At 36.2% G+C, this 20,863-nt stretch overlaps 1 protein-coding gene across 1 annotated transcript; it reads left to right on the forward strand.

Annotated features, from left to right (window-relative positions):
- Positions 1-18,716: 18,716 nt before the first annotated feature.
- LOC141660237 (uncharacterized) lies at positions 18,717-19,118 on the forward strand. The gene has a single exon (XM_074467204.1). The coding sequence runs from the start codon at positions 18,717-18,719 to the stop codon at positions 19,116-19,118; it is 402 nt and encodes a 133-aa protein (XP_074323305.1).
- The last annotated feature ends 1,745 nt before the right edge of the window (positions 19,119-20,863 follow it).

A 20,863-nucleotide genomic window follows, 5' to 3' on the forward strand; every position in this document is an offset into this window, starting at 1 on the left:
TAGGGCCTAACTCATATCTACTCTCTTTTTACTATTTGAAATTGTAGAAAATCATTTACTTGAGATTTGGTTTATAACACTTACATGAAAATCATTAAAAGTATTAATCATCAAGCTCGGAAAATTAATGATAAAAAATTAAAATTTTATAACGAGTCAATTTTATAACATACTGTATCAAAGTAATAATTTTTTAATATTTTAAATTAACAATAAAAATCTAAAGACATTGAAGTATTATATAGTTGATATGAAAATTAAAAAGGTAAACCACAATAAAGGTATCAAAAAAATTTGGCTACAATTATAAGGTTAGTAGTTCAATTATACTTTTATAATAAAATTAGGTATGAGTTTTTTTACATACAACATATGTTCCAACATCTATTTATACAAAGTATGTGCAACATATGCTAAAAAAGACTATGTTGATGATCTCCCCATCATGTATCACTTAACTATGACGCCAAATCTACGCTAAAAAACAAGAAATAAATATAAAATAACACATGCCACACATCTTCATCTAATCATGATTTAGGATATCGTAATTCACATATCAAGAACATATTTTCATCAAAATCATGTTATATTATATGAAATAATTTAATAATTTTCATCAATAAATTACAGATACTTTTAATGTGGTATAATATATTTAAAATCTAAAAATTTCAGTACCTATTTCGAATGTAATTTTGGACATATAGATAATATGATAATGACCTTATATCATAACGAATTTGAAAATAGAAAAACCAGTTCAAATGTATTTTTGATCCATACATTTTTTTAAAAATATAGTACTTATTATTATTATTATTAATACTATTAGGTTGCAAATATTATATTTTCATATTTACATATTTTGTCAAAGAATAAAATATGTTAGATATATTTGATAATGTCATGGCTAATATGATTTATGTTTAGATTTCAGATCTTACTTAAAAGGACAAATCAGTACTTAACCATCAATCAGTACTTATACTGAAAGTCAGGACTTAAGGATATCAGTACTTATATTATCAGGAGATAATCATCAGAAGTTAGATATCAGAACTTAAGTGCTGGAGTATGTTCAGATAAGGACATTAGCTGATTAAAGGAAAGAAGATCGAGATAAACATAAGAAGAGATATGCATGAAGAAGGAGTTCCGTGAAAAATGGAATACTTGGAAGAAAAGATATCTGATTGATATATTTTAGGAAGCAGAATTATATTCCATATCAATTAGCGATTATCTTGTAACTGTGTAGTATATAAACACAGACATAGGGTTTACACTATAAGTGTTATCATAATTCGAGAAGATTATTCGTAGTAACCCTAGCAGCTCTCGTGATATTTTTTCATCACTGAGAGGTAACAGTTCCATATTGTAACAGAGTTTATTGTTTCAATAAAGTTTGTTTTCTGTTACTTAAGATATTAGAGTTCGATTTGATTGTATTATACACTGTATTCACCCCCTCTACATTGTGTGTGACCTAACAAGTGGTATCAGAGCTAATCTGTTAACACACATACAGTTAAAGATCCAAAAACAATCATGTCTGACACAGAAACTCCAACTAAGCCTACAAAAACTGAAGAACCTCCAAAGACACAAATCCAAAGTCGGTATGAGACTATTAGAGTTCCCATACTGAGACCATCTGAATATCCCATATGGAAGGTAAGGATGACCATGTTCCTGGAAGTAACAGATCCAGAATACCTTGATAGAATCAAGGAAGGGCCTCACAAACCAACCAAGCTCGCAGTTGCAGTTGCAGGTGAAGCAGCAAAGACCGTACCAAAGGAGAAGAGTGATTATACTGCTGAAGATATAGCATCAATTGCCAAGGATGCTAAGGTACGACACTTACTGCATAGTGCCATTGATAATGTAATGTCAAACAGGGTAATCAACTGCAAGACTGCTAAGGAGATATGGGATGCTCTGGAAACAAGGTGTCAGGGAACTGACACAATTAAGAAGAACATGAAGACAATACTCACTCAAGAGTATGAACATTTTGACTCAAAGACTAATGAGTCATTGAATGATTTATATGATAGATTTGTCAAACTTTTGAATGATTTGTCATTGGTTGATAAAGAGTATGATCTTGAAGATTCAAACCTTAAATTCCTGTTAGCTCTTCCTGAATGCTGGGATTTGAAGGCAACGACAATAAGAGACAACTACAATCTTGATGAAACAACTCTTGATGAAATCTATGGAATGCTCAAGACTCATGAACTTGAGATGGAACAAAGAAGCAAGAGGAAAGGAGGAAAGTCAATGACAGTTGCTCTTAAGGCTGAAGAAGAATCCCCCAAAGTAGCTTTCTCAAGGAAAGACAAGAGTAAAGCTCATTTCATAAAGTCTGATACTGAGTCATCAAGTTCTGAAAGTGATGATGACTCAGATTCTGAAAGCTTGCCTGAGACTGATGCTGATGAGGAGATGATGAAGCTGTGTGCTCTTATGGTGAAAGGAATCACAAAGATTGCATACAGGAAGTTCAGGAAGGGAAAGAAGTTTTCCAGGAAAGGCATAAGTTCTGATAAGAAGAATTTCAGAAGATCTAAAGGCAGAGGAGGAAAGTCTGACATAGGAGATTATACAAATGTTAAATGCTATAACTGTGGTGAGAAAGGCCACATATCTCCTGATTGCAAGAAGGCAAAGGGTGACAAAGGCAAGGCTCTTGTCACAAAGCAGAAAAGCTGGACAGACACCTCAGACTCTAAAAGTGAGGAGAACTATGCATTGATGGCAAATGCTGATAAAGAAAGTGCTGAGAGCAGTTCTGAAGCTGCTGAAACAAAGGTACCTCAGACTACTTATGCTTTTCATACTGATGATATTAATGAGTTGAGAAGATATCTTAAAACCATGTTTGTTAGTTATAGAGATCAAACTTTAACATGTGAAAGATTAACTTCTGAAAATCTTGCTTTTAAGAAAAGAAATGATTTCTTAGAAAAAGAGTTAGTCATGTTCCATCAAACTCAGAAGGATAGAGATGATGTTTTTTATGTTAGGGATGAAGTGCTAAAAATGAATGAATCTCTAAAAACTGAGTTAGAAAAGGAAAGAGAGATTATCAGGACTTGGACTAACTCTGAAAAAACAACTTAAAACTTGCTAAGTAGTGGAAACTGGAAAGAGGGCTTAGGTTATGGAGAAGATAAGAATGATAAAGGAACTGAAGAAATTAAGCCTGTTGTTAAGCAAAAGCCAAAGTTAAAACCTGTTAAGTTTGTAACTGTAAAGTCTGAAAATGAGAAATCAGAAGTTAAAGAGGAATTAACTTCTGACAAACTAAAACAGGAAAAGACAGCTGAAGTAAACATAGGCTTAATGACAAAGAAGCGGCTTAAGCATAAGCTGAAAGATGTTAAGAATGCAAACAGGGTAAAATCACCTAGGAAAAATAGGAATGGAAAGGAAGGTGTGAATAAAATCAATGATTATAAACCTGTTCCTGATGCTCCTAGGAAAACATGTCATAACGGTGGAAGTTCTAACCATCTGGCTTCTTTTTGCAGGAAGAATAAGAATATTAACTCCTTACCTTCAAAATCAGGAGTTAAGAGTCAGTCTGTTAGATACAAACCACAAAATCCTTGTTTTCATTGTGGTAGTTTATGGCATTCCATTTATACTTGTAAGTAATATCATAGTTTTTACTATGGTTATTATCAAATAAAACCTTCTTTGAAGAAAGTTTCCATTGTTCCTTCTACTGTAAATTCTAATTCAAAGTCTGATAGTGTAAGTTCTGATAAGAAAAATGTTAACATAAACTCTGATGCTAAATCCGCTGCAAATGTTAACAAACTTAATAAGGCCAAAGGATCCAAGCAAGTCTGGGTCCTTAAAACTAATAATTAGTGGTCTTTGTGATTGCAGGGCAACATGAAAAATATTCTAGTTCTGGACAGTGGATGTTCAGGACATATGACTGGAAATAAGGCCCTGCTATCAGACTTTGTGGAGAAAGCTGGCCCAAGTGTTTCTTATGGAGATGGCAACATTGGAAAAACATTGGGATATGGCAATATCAATCTTGGGAATGTCATAATTAAAGAAGTAGCTCTGGTCTCAGGACTTAAACACAATCTGCTGAGTATAAGTCAAATCTGTGATAGAGGTTATCATGTTGATTTCTTTGAAGAACACTGTGAAATTGTGAGTAAATCTAAAGGAAAAGTTGTTCTGAAAGGATACAGGCGTGGTAACATTTATGAAGCTAAGCTTTCAACAAGTACTATTGGTTCTGCAATCTGTCTGATGAGTAGAGCATCAATTGAAGAAAGCTGGAATTGGCACAAGAAACTCTCTCATTTAAATGTCAACAATATAAATGAACTGGTCAAGAAAGATCTTGTGAGAGGACTGCCAAAGTCAGTATTTGCTCCTGATGGCCTTTGTGATTCCTGTCAGAAAGCCAAACAAAGAAAATCTTTATTTAAGAGCAAGACTGAATCATCAAATCTTGAGCCTTATCATCTACTACATGTTGATCTATTTGGTCCAGTGAATGTCATGTCTATTGCAAAGAAGAAATATGCGTTGGTCATAGTGGATGAGTTCACCAGATACACATGGGTGTATTTCTTGCACACAAAAAGTGTACTACATCTATCTTGATTGATCATGTCAAACATCTGGATAAATTGGTCAAAGATTCTGTGAAAATCTTAAGGAGTGATAATGGCACTGAGTTCAAGAATTTGATAATGGAAGAGTTCTGCAAAAACTATGGAATAAAGCAGGAATTTTCTGCTCCTGGAACTCCACAGCAAAATGGAGTTGTTGAAAGGAAGAATAGAACTCTCATTGAAGCTGCACGCACAATGCTTGAAGAAGCAAAGCTTCCAACCTATTTCTGGGCTGAAGCTGTGCAGACTCTGCTTGTTTTACTCAAAATGCAACACTCATTAACAAGCATGAAAAAACACCATATGAGATGGTGAAGAAAAAGAAGTCAAATCTGAAATACTTTCATGTATTTGGATGCAAGTGTTTTGTTCTCAAGACTCATCCTGAACAGCTATCCAAGTTTGATCTAAAAGCTGATGAAGGAATCTTTGTTGGATATCCACTTTCCACAAAAGCCTTCAGAGTCTATAATTTGAGAAGAAAAGTGGTCATGGAATCTATCAATGTCTCTTTTGATGACAAGAAGATTACTGGTCTTGAAGATTTCATTGACCATGATCAGCTGAGATTTGAAAATGAAGACTCAAATTCTGATACTGAAAATCCTGACAGTCTAAGTCCTGATACTGTAAACTCTGATGTTATTAAAACTGTGGTGACTACGTCAAAGGAAGATGCACCTATGCAGGGGGGGCATACTCAAGATCTTACCACATCTCAAGAAACATCAGAACATACATCTGGATCTTCAAGTTCTGATTCGTCAAGTTCTGATAAGCCAAGTTCTGCTAGTGCTGAAAATCTAAATTCTGAAGAATCCAACTCAGAGAGCATAGTTTCAGGAGGAGCATCAGAAAATGAAATTGAAGACAGCATGGATCATGGGGGAGCATCCAGTTCTAGAGAAAACCTTCCATCTGCAAGGAAGTGGACAAAATCACATACACCTGATTTGATAATTGGAAATCCTGATGCAGGTGTCAGAACTAGAACAGGTACTTCAAATGAATGTCTTTACAATTCTTTTCTCTCTCAGACTGAGCCAAAGAAAGTGGAAGAAGCTCTTCAAGATGCTGATTGGGTGCAAGCAATGCAGGAAGAGTTGAATGAATTTGAAAGAAACAAAGTCTGGACCCTAGTGCCAAGACCAAAGAATAGATCTGTTGTTGGTACAAAGTGGGTATTCAGAAACAAAACTGACAGTGATGGCATAATTACAAGGAATAAGGCAAGGCTGGTTGCAAAAGGATATTCTCAACAGAAGGGAATTGATTATGATGAAACATTTGCACCAGTTGCTAGGTTAGAAGCCATAAGGATATTTTTGGCTTATGCTGCTCACAAAAAGTTTACTGTCTTTCAAATGGATGTGAAAAGTGCTTTTCTCAATGGAAAATTAGAGGAGGAAGTATATGTTGAACAACCTCCAAGCTTTGTAGATTCCAAACATCCAGATTATGTCTACAGGCTTGATAAAGCACTTTATGGACTTAAGCAAGCTCCTAGAGCATGGTATGAGACTTTAGCTCAGTTTCTTCTGGAAAGTGGATTCAACAGAGGAACAATAGACAAAACATTGTTCTACCTCAACCATGGAAAGGACTTACTTCTGGTCTAGATTTATGTTGATGATATCATTTTTGGGTCTACAAATGACAGACTTTGCAAGAAGTTTGCCAAACTGATGCAGTCAAGATATCAGATGAGTATGATGGGGGAACTTAGCTATTTTCTGGGCCTTCAAGTCAAGCAGAATGAAGAAGGCACTTTTATTTGTCAAACTAAGTACACCAGAAATTTGATGAAGAAATTTGGAATGCAAGATTGTTCAAGTGCATCCACTCCCATGGCCACTGCAACAAAACTGGATAAGGATACTGGTAAATCAGTAGATATTACTGATTACAGAGGTATGATTGGCTCTCTACTTTATCTAACTGCTAGTAGACCTGATATCATGTATGCTACCTGTCTTTGTACAAGATTTCAAGCAGATCCAAGAGAACCTCACTTAACAGCTGTGAAAAGAATTTTTAAGTATCTTAAAGGAACAGCTGATCTGGGATTGTGGTATCCTAGAGAATCAGATTTTAAACTAATAGGTTACTCAGATGCAGATTTTGCAGGTTGCAAAATTGACAGGAAAAACACAAGTGGAAGCTGCCAATTCCTTGGAGGCAGATTGGTTTCTTGGTTCACCAATAAACAAAAGTCAATTTCCACATCAACTGCAGAAGCAGAGTATATTGCTGCAGGAAGCTGTTGTGCACAGATTCTTTAGATGAAGAATCAGTTACTGGATTATGGGTTAACATATTTCAAAATCCCTATTTACCGTGATAATCAAAGTGCTATTGCTATGACAGGTAATCCAGTTCAACACTCTATGACAAAGCACATCAGCATCAGGTACCACTTCATAAGGGAACATGTGGATGAAGGTACAGTGGAATTGCACTTTGTTCCAACAGATCAACAAATAGCAAATATCTTCACAAAACCACTGTGTGAAGCCACTTTTACAAGATTGGTAAATGAACTTGGAATGATTTCAGGTTCTTTCTCTAAATCTGCTTAGTCTTGTTCTGTGTTATCAGACTTTATGATCAGTATTTACAGAATGTAATCTCTTTGTGTATTCTGTGATTAATTGATAAATGTGTTTAAGTACTGATTGTTGTCTGATATATGTTTCTAAACTCTGATAGGTGATATGTCTGTCTAAGTAACCATTCAATCCTATGAGGATAATTGTGTTAGATACTGACCTAGTAGTCTTCAATAATCAAATGATCCCATATAAGAAGTAATTATTTCTATTGAAATCTTATGACACAAGCAAATTCTGATAATTGAGCTTAGTTGAGTTTACTCTGTGTATCTTATTACTAAGTCACAAATTAGAATAATGCTACTCATCTGTTAAGTTCTGATACTAGTAAAACTGTTGAATGTACTAAGTGCTGATAAACCTCACTTATCAAAAGAAAAAAAAACAAAAGGATTAAAGAATAAAATCAGGTACTCCTTTGAGATCTAGAGTAAAAATGTGAAAGGGACGACCCAAGTGCATTGCTGGTATTAAGTAAATATGCATTAGAAAAGCAAAATATTTTCTTGGTGACTTTTCACACTCTATGATTACTGGAGAAATACTCTGATAATAGCATAAATTCTGATAAGCAGTCGTGACTCACTTAAACTGAGGAGCCACTGTAAAATAGAATTTAAAAAGATGCATAAAATTAGCACAAATCAGTTGAGGTGGACTCAAGCATGAACTCATTTATCAGTAGGTTTCAGGATAATGACAGCTCTTTAGCAAAATTTTAGTTATGCCTTATTTCTAAGATGTACTGAAGTGAATCAGACTTTACTCTTTGTCTGATATTTAGCTTGATGCACACACTAATCACTCCATCTGAATGATGAAAATTACTGTGGTGGTCTATGTTGTTTTAGATAAACAGTCATTGTGTCACCTTGCAACAATTCTGAGGATAAGTTCTGGTTGCATATTCTGAAGATTAAGTTCTGAAGAGTATAACTCATAACTTGTATGAGGATTTACTCAGATAAGCACTCCTTTTTCGAGTTAAGAAATTATGTTCTGATGACTGTTAAGTTCTGATATAAGTCTAAGTTCTGATATTACAGTCTAAATTCTTTACTTGACTTGTCTGTGGATAAAATTTGATAACAGTCTCGGTTCAAACTAGAATATGTTGAAGTGGAAGATTAATAGTCACTATGGTTAGGGTTAATGGTATTCGTACTTGAACAGTTTACTTTTACTTGTTTCTTGTGCGCATTAAACCATATTTTCTCTTTCCAATGAATGTTATTCTTTTTCCAAGTCTAGGGAGACGAAGTAGAATTAATTCTACCTGTCAGCATTAAATTCCTTTGCGTCTCCTGACATTCACTTGCCTATATAAGCAACCACTTCACATCAGCTTTCCCATCAAATTCTTTCTCATAAACTTACCTTCATACTTTTTCTTTCAAAAACACAATGGTCAGATACAACATGTTTTTGAATTACCAAACATTTAATATGGAGCTAAGCTGTGCTGATTGGCAGCAGGAATGGCACGTCATGACCATTCCTGAGGAGATATGGGACTCTGTCCCACAAGAGGTACTGACCCACCTCCTGTTCTTCTATATGGATTACCATCGCCATCTGGAGCGAATGGAGGAGGAAAGACTGGCAGCTCTCCGCCAGCAAGAGCGAATCATCAGACTCACCATTCTGTTTGTCGAGAGTAGGAAGAAGAAGAAATGATTTAATCTTGTCTTCTTCCTATTTTTCTTCATCATCAGCTTTGTCAGGCTTCTTAGCTAGGACTAAGGCTGTTGATGTTAGGTTTCGTAGCTTAGGGAAATCTTGTATAAGTACTGATGTAATTTCAATTTTCATCAATGTACTCTCTTGATATATTAATGAAATTTGTTTTTGTTTCAAGATTTTGTCTCTAAGTTATTCTGTAATACATTGATAAATCCTGATAATTATTCATATTCTGATGACCATATAAATTCTGTTTTAATTTAAGTTCTGATTTTTCTTTATCAGCACTTACTCATCTGATTTATCTTGGTCATTTTCACTTGATTTATTTTTAGAATATTAATGATGTAGTGAAAAATAATTAAATCAGTGGGAACGGTTTCAATTTTGAATTAAAACTATTTCACCTTGATTAATGGAATATCTGGGTAAGTGGAACGATTTTTCCTTGAAAACAAGCAAGTGGGCAAGTAATGATTACTGTTTTCTCGCGCCCAGTAACTATCCGTTATTACTGCATGTCTGACAGGTGTCCAACGGTAACATTTTTTTCTCCAGAGTATAAGTACGACAGAGAGAGGATTTCTTTAATCTTTTATTTCCTTCATACTTTTTCTCTCTACTTGCTTTTTCTCTCTCTTTTTCTCTCTTCTTCTCACGTTGGTTTTTCATACAGACATTTTATCAAACACCTAACAGGCAATTTTAAATCTCAATTTTTCACATGGCACCTAAGGATTTAATCGTTGATGGAGCTAAGTTTGTTCCAAACAACTATGCTGCAATTCTTGATCATGCTGAAGCTCCATCTGAATTGCATTTTGTGCAAGATCTTCTTGCACACAGTGAGATTGGGTATGCATTAACCCAGCCTTCAGTCTTTTCGAGCCAACAAGTTCTGACGTTTTGGCGGACTGGGCACTTTGATGATGGTGGTAGACATGGCACTCCTAGTATTGTTTTCGAAGTGGGTAATTCTTCTTATGCAGTTACTCCTGGTACAATACGCAAGGCTCTACATCTCCCAGAAGGTTGTACCTTTTCAATTCCAGAAGAATCAGCTCTTCAGGAGTTAATGGCAAATTTGGGGTATGAAAAGAGTTTGGCAAAACTTGGGCAGTTAAAACGGGCTCATATCAGAAGAGAATGGAGCTTCTTCTTCGACTGCATCACTAAAGCTTTTGGGAACAAATGTTCGAATTTTGATGCTATCCCAATTCTGAGTCAGCACATCGGGTATGCTATTATAAATCAAACTCATTTTGATTTTGCAACTGGTATAATTGGTTTTATTGGGGATAGGATGACAGAGGATAGGAATGTTGTCTATTTTGCTAGATTCTGTCAACTTATTTATACTTTTTGTACTGATGAACCTCAATTAGTCAGTTCCTCAACCCCGCCTTTTAAAGTTGCAAAACGCTACTTTAATGACCTGGTACATGCTGACACTAAGAAATCAGTGGTTAGACCATTACAGATTCCTCAGTCTATAAAACAGATCCTAGTAAATGCTGATCCTGATACTTATAGATCTGTTTACTCTGATGTCCAACCAACAACAAACACTCAAAAACCATCATCCTCAGCACCTACCATTCATTCTACTCAACCTACCCTCAGGAAATATCTCAAATCCTATCTCTCCACTTCACAGACTGTTCAACCCTCATCCTCAGCACCTATTGTGAAGCCTTCATCCTCCAAGCCAAAGAGGACAAAGACTGTTCCTCAAACACCTCAAAAGAGAAGGAGGATTGCCTTGAGAGATGAATCTGATACTGAGGACCAGGTTCCTTCTTCAGAACCTGTTGTAGGTGAAGCTGAGAAAAAGACTTCTCAGAAGGATTCTGGAATTGGGGGATCTAGGCTTCTCAAAAGGCTTAGAAAATGGACAGTTCCTGAAACTCCCAAGGAATCCAAATCAACAACGAGATACAAGAAACAGAGGGCAAAAAGGCCAGTTTCAGATGATGAAGAGGAAGCAGCTAAGGAAGGGGATCAGGAATCTCTGATCTCACAAGACAAGGAATTTGCTATAGTCACTTCTTCTCCATCAACTCCATCTAAGGAAGCTGTTTCTGAAAAAGCTACCACACCATCTGTGTCTCCTGTTGATCCAGGTACAAATGCTGATATTGATGTTCAAAACTTGGTTGTGCCTGACGTAATTCTCTTAGAAGCTCCAATAGCAACTAATCCTTCAATAACTCCTGTTACTGATGCTGTTCAAACTCCAGAGTTATCTACAACACCTTCTCTGCATCAAGATGTTGATGCTCAGACTTTAGGTGAGCATCAGGATATGGCTGTTGATCAGAACTTAGAACCAGATCAACAACTAGAGGATGTTGAAGCCTCCATTGCTACTCACACTGTTGTTTTATCAAAAGATACTGATTCTGTAAGTTCTGATGCTGCAAATGCTGGAGATATTGGTGATGCTGCTACAAATGCAGATGCTGATGCAGTAGGTCCTTCAGGACATGCTCCTCAACAAACTACTCTTAAATCTGAACTTGTTAAGAAGTTTGTTACCAGAGAAGCACCAGTGCCTTGGAGTGAAACTCCTGCAGGACAGGAGTGGACTAAGGAATGGAACTCAGTCACCTGTGTTCCAACTGCACAGAATCTGGCCGAGCAATTGACAAAAGCTGATGATATGTTAAATACTGATGATTTCAAAACACAGCTTAGAGTCACTGCATTGAGTACTAAACATTTACAAGGTCTTCATTCAAATACTCATGCAGAGTTACATCTCTTAAGGGAAGAACTAATGAAGCAAGAACAAGTTCACACGATTGATAAGAAAAAGTTCTTCCAACCTACCTTTGACAGGATTGCTTATATTGAGAAGACTCAAGATAATCAACAAGCTCAGATTGATGATATTCTGAAAAATCAAGCTTCTCAGCAATCACAACTTAATGAAATCCACTCTTCAGTGGAATTGCTTGTCTCTCTTCTATTACCTGCTGATGCCAAAAAGGGGGCGAAAGTAATTAAGTCCAAATGCAAGACTGACAAGACACTGAAAGGGAAGGATGATGGAAAAGATGATCGAGGAAGCTCTGGAATGGGTAGAGGTCATAGTCAAGGTAGAGGATTCACATCAAGACAAGCTGAAATCATAAGTCACAGGACAAGTTCTAATACTGGGAAAAGGATAAGTTCTGCTACTGGTAAAAGGATAAGTTCTGATGAACTTTTAGATCTTGATGAAGAAATGTCAAGACAGTTATTTCTTCAGGAAAATCCAGGAATGGACTTGGAGAGTTTAATGAAAGAAGAAGCCAGGCTTAAATCAGAGAAAGTCACATCTAAATCTGAAGCTTCTGGTAAAAAGCCACTTCCAAAACTCAAAGGCATTGTGATCAAAGAAAGGACACATTCTGAAGCAACATTGGCTAGATCACAACCACAGATAGATCCAAGATCCAAGGGTAAAGAAAAGGTTGGTGAACCTATCAAGGTTTATGTACCTCCTGAGGATGAAGAAATTACTGATGAAAAGGATGATCTTGCTCTGACTTCAAGAAAAGTTCTTAAAACAACCTCTGACATGGCTCAAGTTGTTCAGAGTCAAGAAATTGTAAGTTCTGATATTCAGAAGAAGCAAGTAACCTCTGACATAGCTCAAGTTAACTTGATATCAGAAGATAGACCAAAGACACTCCTACCAGGATTCACTAAAGCAAAACAGACTCAACCTTTGAAGACTACTACAAGTGGTTTTGAAGCTAGAGTAGTTACTGGAAAGGAAGCAAGAGATAAAACTGGATTGGGAAGTGCTGATGAAAGGAGAATACAGAACACTACCAATGATCCAACTTCCTTGAGTGAACCAGGTATTGGAGCAACTCCTGAGAGATTGAATCAACTGGAATCTGTACAAATGGTTTACCATACCTACTTAAAAGAATACATCTTGTTGTATTTCATGACAGATGGTAGGGTTTATCATATAAGGAAAAATGCCATTCCGTTGAAGTATTTTGAAGAATTGGATCATGTACTATTCTTACTTCAAGTGGATGACAGATTGACAGGGACTGCTGCAAACTATTTGAAGGATCAGATTCAGAGACAGAAAAGGCTTTATTCTGTTAAGTTTGACAGCACATACGTTCCAAAGTACAGAGATCACAAGGGTGATATAGTTGAAATGAAGCCCAATTCTGCTCAAATTATAACTACCTTTCTAGGGTACAGGGCTGTGGAATTCAATCTTGAGTCTGATAAAGCTTATTTGATCAGACTGGATCAGGATATAAGAAAAGCAAAGATCAATGATCTCAGAGCTGCAATCTTTTAAATTGGTGAAGATACTGCAGAGCTTAAAGATGCCAAAAGGAGAATGATTGATGAACTTAGATATGCTGAGAGATGTTTGTTGAAGAACTATCTCAGAATAACTCCTGACATCAGAGAGATCAGATAATGAAGCCAAGTCAAAGATCTATAACTGCTTAAATTCTGATATTTGAACAGACTGAAGTTGTTATCAGAAGTTAAATATTGGTAAAGCTTTAAGGACTATAAGTTGTAGTTATCTAGTCTAATTCTCATGCATTTGTACTTAATGTTTTTGACATCATCAAATATCTGTTACACTTGTATATTATGCTAATTTACAAGTTGAGGGAGATTGTTAGATATATTTGATAATGTCATGGCTAATATGATTCATGTTTAGATTTCAGATCTTACTTAAAAGGACAAAGCAGTACTTAACCATCAATCAGTACTTATACTGAAAGTCAGGACTTAAGGATATCAGTACTTATATTATCAGGAGATAATCATCAGAAGTTAGATATCAGAACTTAAGTGCTGGAGTATGTTCAGATAAGGACAGTAGCTGATTAAAGGAAAGAAGATCGAGATAAACATAAGAAGAGATATACATGAAGAAGGAGTTCCGTGAAGAATAGAATACTTGGAAGAAAAGATATATGATTGATATATTTTAGGAAGCAGAATTATATTCCATATCAATTAGCGATTATCTTGTAACTGTGTAGTATATAAACACAGACATAGGGTTTACACTATAAGTGTTATCATAATTCGAGAAGATTATTCGTAGTAACCCTAGCAGCTCTCGTGATATTTGTTCATCACTGAGAGGTAACAGTTCCATACTGTAACAGAGTTTATTGTTTCAATAAAGTTTGTTTTCTGTTACTTAAGATATTAGAGTTCGATTTGATTGTATTATACACTATATTCACCCCCTCTACAGTGTGTGTGACCTACAAAATATAATATTTACGCTCGAAATAATATAATGACACATAAATATTATTTAAAAACACTGCATAAACGGACGGCCCATGCATCGCACGGGTTTTTATGTTAGTTTTGCCTAAACTGCCAAACTAAAGTCCGAATAAAGCGGGATAGGTAAAGAAAATTAAACATCTATAAAATGTAAACCGTAAAATAATTCAACACAGAAACAGAGAACGGAAATTTTATAACGAAATTCGCTAGGAAAAAAATGCTAACCAATTCAAGTTTCTTTTAGAAAGGAAAATAATTTAAGAATAAAAAATTATATGGTATTTACACATATATTCGAAATTAAACAAATACATAATCATATCGACATTGAATTTTTCATTCTTGAATAGGTAACCAAGCGACTTTTTTTGAAAAGATATGTACATGTATAATCCTCTTATTTTTGAATAGATGTATCACCATAAAATCCCTTATTATTGAATTAATATCATGAAAATCACGCAGATTTGTAATTTCGAACATGACGAACAATAAGAAAAAATCAAAACAAAAATTAAACTCTCGAGGAGAGATAAAACAAAACCACTTATTGAAGGAAAATGAAAACTTAACCAAGAAAAACGAATAAGAAAAAAAGGATTGGGACTTTTCACAGATAAAAATTAACGAAACCCCTCTTAATTTATTTTTGAGACGGTTGCTCAATGGAGAGAGAGCGCTCTTAATTTATATACTCAACATCAAGTTTAAAATTTTAAATATATAGAAAATTATCAAAAATACTATTTTTCTAGGTATTTTTTTAGTTGAATTAAATTTGCGTCTGATTGTAAAATCGTATTTTAACAAAAAATATTTGAAAAAATCGTATTTTTTCAAATAAAAATTGAAAAAAACATTTTTTTGCAAAAAAGAACCCTTCAAAAAACACATTTTCTAAAAACCTCTTTATATTACTAACCTTGCGATGGATATTTTAAATAATTTTTATTTTATTTTAATATTTTATTAATTCAATTTGTTAACAAAGATCAGTTTACTTAAGCAAGTACATCAAAATATATATTTTATTAGTATAATTATTTACAATAATTAGACATATAAAATATGTAAATAATATTTCTAAATAATTAAGATAATGATGTTTTTAAATAAATTGGTTCAAGTAAATAAATTCTGAAATAGATCTGATCCAAGTAAAGAAGTCATTTTAATTTAGAATTTGTTGGTGGGATTTGTTTGTGCACTAGTTTGGAGTATTATATTTATCTAGCTTTATAACCCGTGCGATGCACATGCATGCTCTAGTTTTTTCGAATTAATGTTGTTTTACCTCACGTTGTTAATTGTATATTCATGTTATTACCCGATGGATGAATGATTTATTTATTTTTGTATATGATGAGTAGTTTTTAGGGTGTGGCGATATTGGTGTAGGACATTTTCTTCAATATTTACCCGCAAGGGTTGGCTCGGTTAGTTAAAGAGGGGATAACTATCCTCTTGGTCACAGGTTTGAATCCCACGGAGGAGAATTTATGATTATGCCTCCTGAGCCAGAGCTTGTCGCTTAAATGCGGTTTACCTTGATTCATGTAGTTTGCAGGCTATTGCGTGAGCCCGTATGAAAATGAAGGGTAGCGGCTGCGGGTTATCTACGATAAAAAAAACATGTGTCACGGTGTTCCTTGCCACTATTAAGCGATCTATGGAGTTTACTGTAAAAATGTTTGTGGTTATTTGAACTACTATAACATATAGTAAATTGTTCACATATAGTTTATTTTATAATCATTATCTGAATTTAAGTGTTCATAAATTTTTATTTTGACGTATTAACTTTTCTTCCTCCCTCATTCAATATTAATAAATACACATTTCAGGACATGCTAGGCACCTCTTAGTTGCATTCAATACAAAAATCAACATATTCATATATATGTTTTATAAATATTATAAGCTAACTCGTGTGTGTGTATTGATTTCCTATCATACATTTCTGATATACATTTCTAATATTGATAGAAAATACATCCTAAAAACACATTAAATTTCACTTTAATTACGTGTGGAATTCTTGTCCAAAGTCCAATACATACCAGACTGGTCTAGGCTCGTAACAGACTAAAAATGGCCCAAGCGATCAAAGCCCACTAGCAGAGGTCGTCAAGGTCCACGAATATGAGCTGTTCACGGACTAGCCCAATACGGCTAGAAGAGCAGAGACATGTGTCAAAAAAGAACACAAATTCCTACAAGGAAGGATCTGGAATTCCTTCCTATATATGAGTCCTAATTACCATCTAAGTAGGAGACTTGTCCCCAAGTGTCCCAACACAAGTCTAACCCTAGAATCATTTCTATATAAAAGGCTCTACCCCTCAACCTAAAACTAGGTTTTTGGCTTGATTCTTAATAACACAGAGGTATGTAGGCATCTTGCGAGGACAGACAGTCCCCACCGCGAGAATAATCATTAAAACTCGAATCTCATAAATACTAACATTAATTACTAACGCACCCTAGTTTTTATTCCACAACATTTGGCATCGTCTGTGGGAATATAACAAAAACCATGGTGAACACACGAAGCAGAAATAATAGTGGAGCTGATGGTCCTATCCCATCACGGACGATCGCCTCAATAGTGGAAATACCTCTGCACTCAACATATGCCTCCACACAAGGAGGAACCCCTGTAGGGGCATCGGAGGCTCAGCCTCAAGAGACGAATCCCCCGACTCCTCAAGGGATGAATCCCAAATTTGGGCAATTACATGCACCTGTGAACCCTCAATCCGTTGGGTATGAGTACTCCACGATCGTGACGACCAACCCACCTTACGGGATGTCTTTATACCCCGAGGTTATTGGAGGAAGTGGATACACTAATTGGAGTGAAGGACAAGGGAGGACGCCCCAATACATCCGAGGCTTGGCTCCCTTCCCTAAGAACCAAGAATTCTCCAGACCTTACTCTACTAAAGACTCTGAATCATTGAACGATGAAGTCGCTCCTCCAAGGAGAAGGCGTGATAGTAAGGATCCAATGCCTAGTGGCTACCAACAACTTAGGAACAGTCAAGGGATGATTTCCAAGAAGTACAGGAGAGCATCAGGGCTCATGAAGCCAAGGCATGACCAGGAGGTGCACTTGACCCCAAGACCTCCACCTGTAACAAGGAAAAAGGATTTTCCTCCTATTATAGAACTGGAAGGTCCAACACCAAGAAGGGCAGCTGCCCCAAGGGCTGATCCAAATGATCTGATGCTCCTAGGAGATCCTGATGATCCAAACCTACCGTCATTCACTGAAGAGATAATAAATACCCACATCTCAAGAAAGTTTAAGATGCCCACCATCAAAGTATATGATGGAACTGACGACCCGGATAACCATGTCAATACATTCTCTAATGACTTGTTACTACATCCCATGAATGACGCTATTAAGTGTCGGGCTTTCCCTCAAACCCTTTCAGGTATGGCTCAAAGATGGTACACCCTTCTGCCCCCGAACTCGATTGGCTCATTTAAGGATTTAAGCCAACCTTTCATCAAGCAATTTATTAGTGGCAGAGTACACGAGAAGAGTTCAGCTTCTCTCATAGGCATAGTCCATGGAGCAAAATAGTCCCTTAGAGACCACCTGAACCGATTCACGAAGGAGGCCCTAAAAGTCCCAGATCTTGACGACAAGGTAGCTATGATAGCCCTATAGCAAGTGACTAGAGATGAGTTCTTTAAGATATTCCTGGCCAAGCGCCCCCCCCCCCCTGAAAGCATGTTGCAGCTCCAGGACAGGGCCGGAAAATATATGAAGGTGGAAGAGAGTATGAAAAAAATGGCGGTGAGTAATGAGCCTGTAGGCAAAAAGAAATGGAAGATGGATCAGGAGTATGATGCCAAGGACAAGTATCCTCGAACTGGAAAAAACTCTGACTCCTCTTATAAGAAGAATCAACCACCAAGGTTTACTGAATATGCAAGATTGAATGCTCCAAGGAGCCAGATCCTTATGGAAATTGAGAAGGACAAAGAGTTCAAATGGCCGAAGCCACTAAGGGGAGACCCCGAGAAAAGAGACAAGAGCCGATACTGTAGATACCATAAAGATGTTGGTCATGATACCAATGATTGTAGGCAACTCAAGGATGAAATTGAGTATTTAATCTGAAGAGGAAAGTTCAGATGTTTCACCAAGGGTGAAAAGGCTAGAGGCGAAAAAGGAGATAATGATCGAAGAGATGATGATCGAAGGGGTAACGACAAAGATTGCAACCCACAGCCCCGAGGGCCAATAATCAACATGATCTCAGTAGGACCTACAGCAGCCGAGACTACAAGGAACTCTCAAAAGCTTACGTGAGAGAAGTAATGAGTATAGTCGGAGAGCCGTCTAAGCATTCCAAGTTGGAGATGACGCTTGAGTTCGGTGACCCAGACCTTGAAGGTTTGAAATTTCCCCATGATGAACATTTGTTTATCACACCAATTATTGGAAATTGTCATGAGGGTCCTAGTGGATAATGGAGCCTCCGTGGATATTCTTTTCCATGAAACATTCCTAAGGATGGGCTATATTGATTCCCAACTGGCTCCTTTCGACGCACCCATCTACGAATTTAATCAAGTGGACTGCCAAGTCGAAGGAGCAATACAACTTCTCGTAACTTTTAGGGAAGAGCCCAGAGAGGCCACACCAATGTTAAACTTGCAGGTTGTTAAGGCAGCCTCAACTTATAACGCCATCATGGGTACAGGATTTCATGCGTTTAAGGCAGTTCCCTTAACCTACCACATGGTACTGAAGTTCCAAACTAGGAACAGTGTTGGTGAGGCAAGAGGAGATCAGAAATCAGTCTGTACTTGCTCTATTGCAGCTCTTAGGCCTAATGGGAATGCGGGATAGGTCCCCCCCATAAAAGACATGGATGTCCATGAGAATGAAGAACTTCGAGGGAAGCCAGCAGAGGACTTAGTCCTAATTCTCCTAGACTCCTTAGACCTGGAGAAGGTCAAGTATATTGGAGCATCTTTAGACAAACCCTTGAAGGGCCAATTGACAACTTTCTTACAAAAGAACAGTGATGTGTTTGCTTGGAAGACAGCTAATATGCCTGGGATTGACCTGAACCTTATAACTCATAAACTGAATGTCGATCCAACTCAGAAGGTCGTGAAACAGAAGTAGAGAACTTATGCCCCTGATAGGATGGAAGCCATTAAGCAGGAGGTCGAGAAGCTTCTAGAAGCTGGGTTCATTGAGGAAGTGCAATTCCCTGAGTGGTTAACCAACTGCGTGATGGTCAAGAAGGCCAATGGGAAGTGGAGGATGTGCATCGACTTCACTAACTTGAATGATGCTTGTCCTAAGGACTGCTACCCCCTACGAAGGATTGATACCCTGATCGATGCTACCGCTAGGCACGAGATGCTGAGTTTCATGGATGGTTTCAGCGGTTACAATAAGATCAAAATGAACAAAAATGACACCCCAAGGTATCTTTCATAACTGACTTCGATGTCTTTTGTTATCTTGTTATGGCTTTTGGACTTAAGAATGCAGGAGCTACTTACCAAAAGTTGGTAAATAAGATACTTGCCCATCTAATTGGGAAAACCATGGAGGTCTATGTTGATGATGTTGGATTTTAAACGCAGCGGGGCATGGCAAAACACTTTTACACATACAAAATCCAAATAAAAGCATATAAATCGTGAATAAAAATTCAAAGGATCGAATCTAACCTTTTAAAATAATTCGGAGACAACGATCAGAGATCCTTAGCAGTTGCTCCTCAAGTGTGAAGCACTCCACCGGTATCCACCAAGAAAACGACTTTTAGGAGGAGGAGGAGGTGGAGAGAATTTGGTTTTCTGAAACTTTTGGGTTTCTGGGGTTAGAATAAAATAGGGTCTATAATAGTGTATTTATAGGCAAAATTTTTAGCTGAAATTTTCCCATAAATATTATTATTATTATCCCATTTATTATTCTCATTAATAAATAAAACACCTTTTAATTATTAATCCTTTTTCTAAACACTTTAGAACTAATTCTCTCTCTTGATTTAATTTCCAAAAATTAAATCCTTAATTAATAATATTAAGAACTTTTCTTAATTAATTTATAATCAATTAAATCTCATTTAATCAATTATTAAATTTGCCAATTAATTATTTATTTCACAAATAAATAATTATTAGCCATTATTAATTAATTCCTCCACCATAAAATCATTCACTTTTTATGGTGTGACCCTGTAGGTTCAATATTAAGCCGGTAGTAGAAATAAATAATAATAAAACTATTTTATCATAATTTATATAAATTCTCTAATTTATTAAATATGATTAATTAATTAATCACATTTATTCTACATCGTGAGTGATGCTTCTCAACATATCGCGACTATCCGGATAATATGAATTCCCTGCTTAGAATACCAAGAACCTGTTAGTGAATAGTTACCGTACAATAAACTCCTTCTACCCTACAATGTCCCGATTAAATACAAGGCATGGATCTCGTGTCAAGCCTATCTAATTCAATCACTTGCTTACCATCTATTATGCGTAGTTCTATGCAAATTAGAAACTCCTTTCTAATTTCATTCACTCTGGCCAGAGATTCCTGAACTAGCATAAGTGGAT

The sequence above is a fragment of the Apium graveolens genome, chromosome 5 (genome assembly GCF_009905375.1).
Source record: "Apium graveolens cultivar Ventura chromosome 5, ASM990537v1, whole genome shotgun sequence".
NCBI lineage: Eukaryota > Viridiplantae > Streptophyta > Magnoliopsida > Apiales > Apiaceae > Apium > Apium graveolens.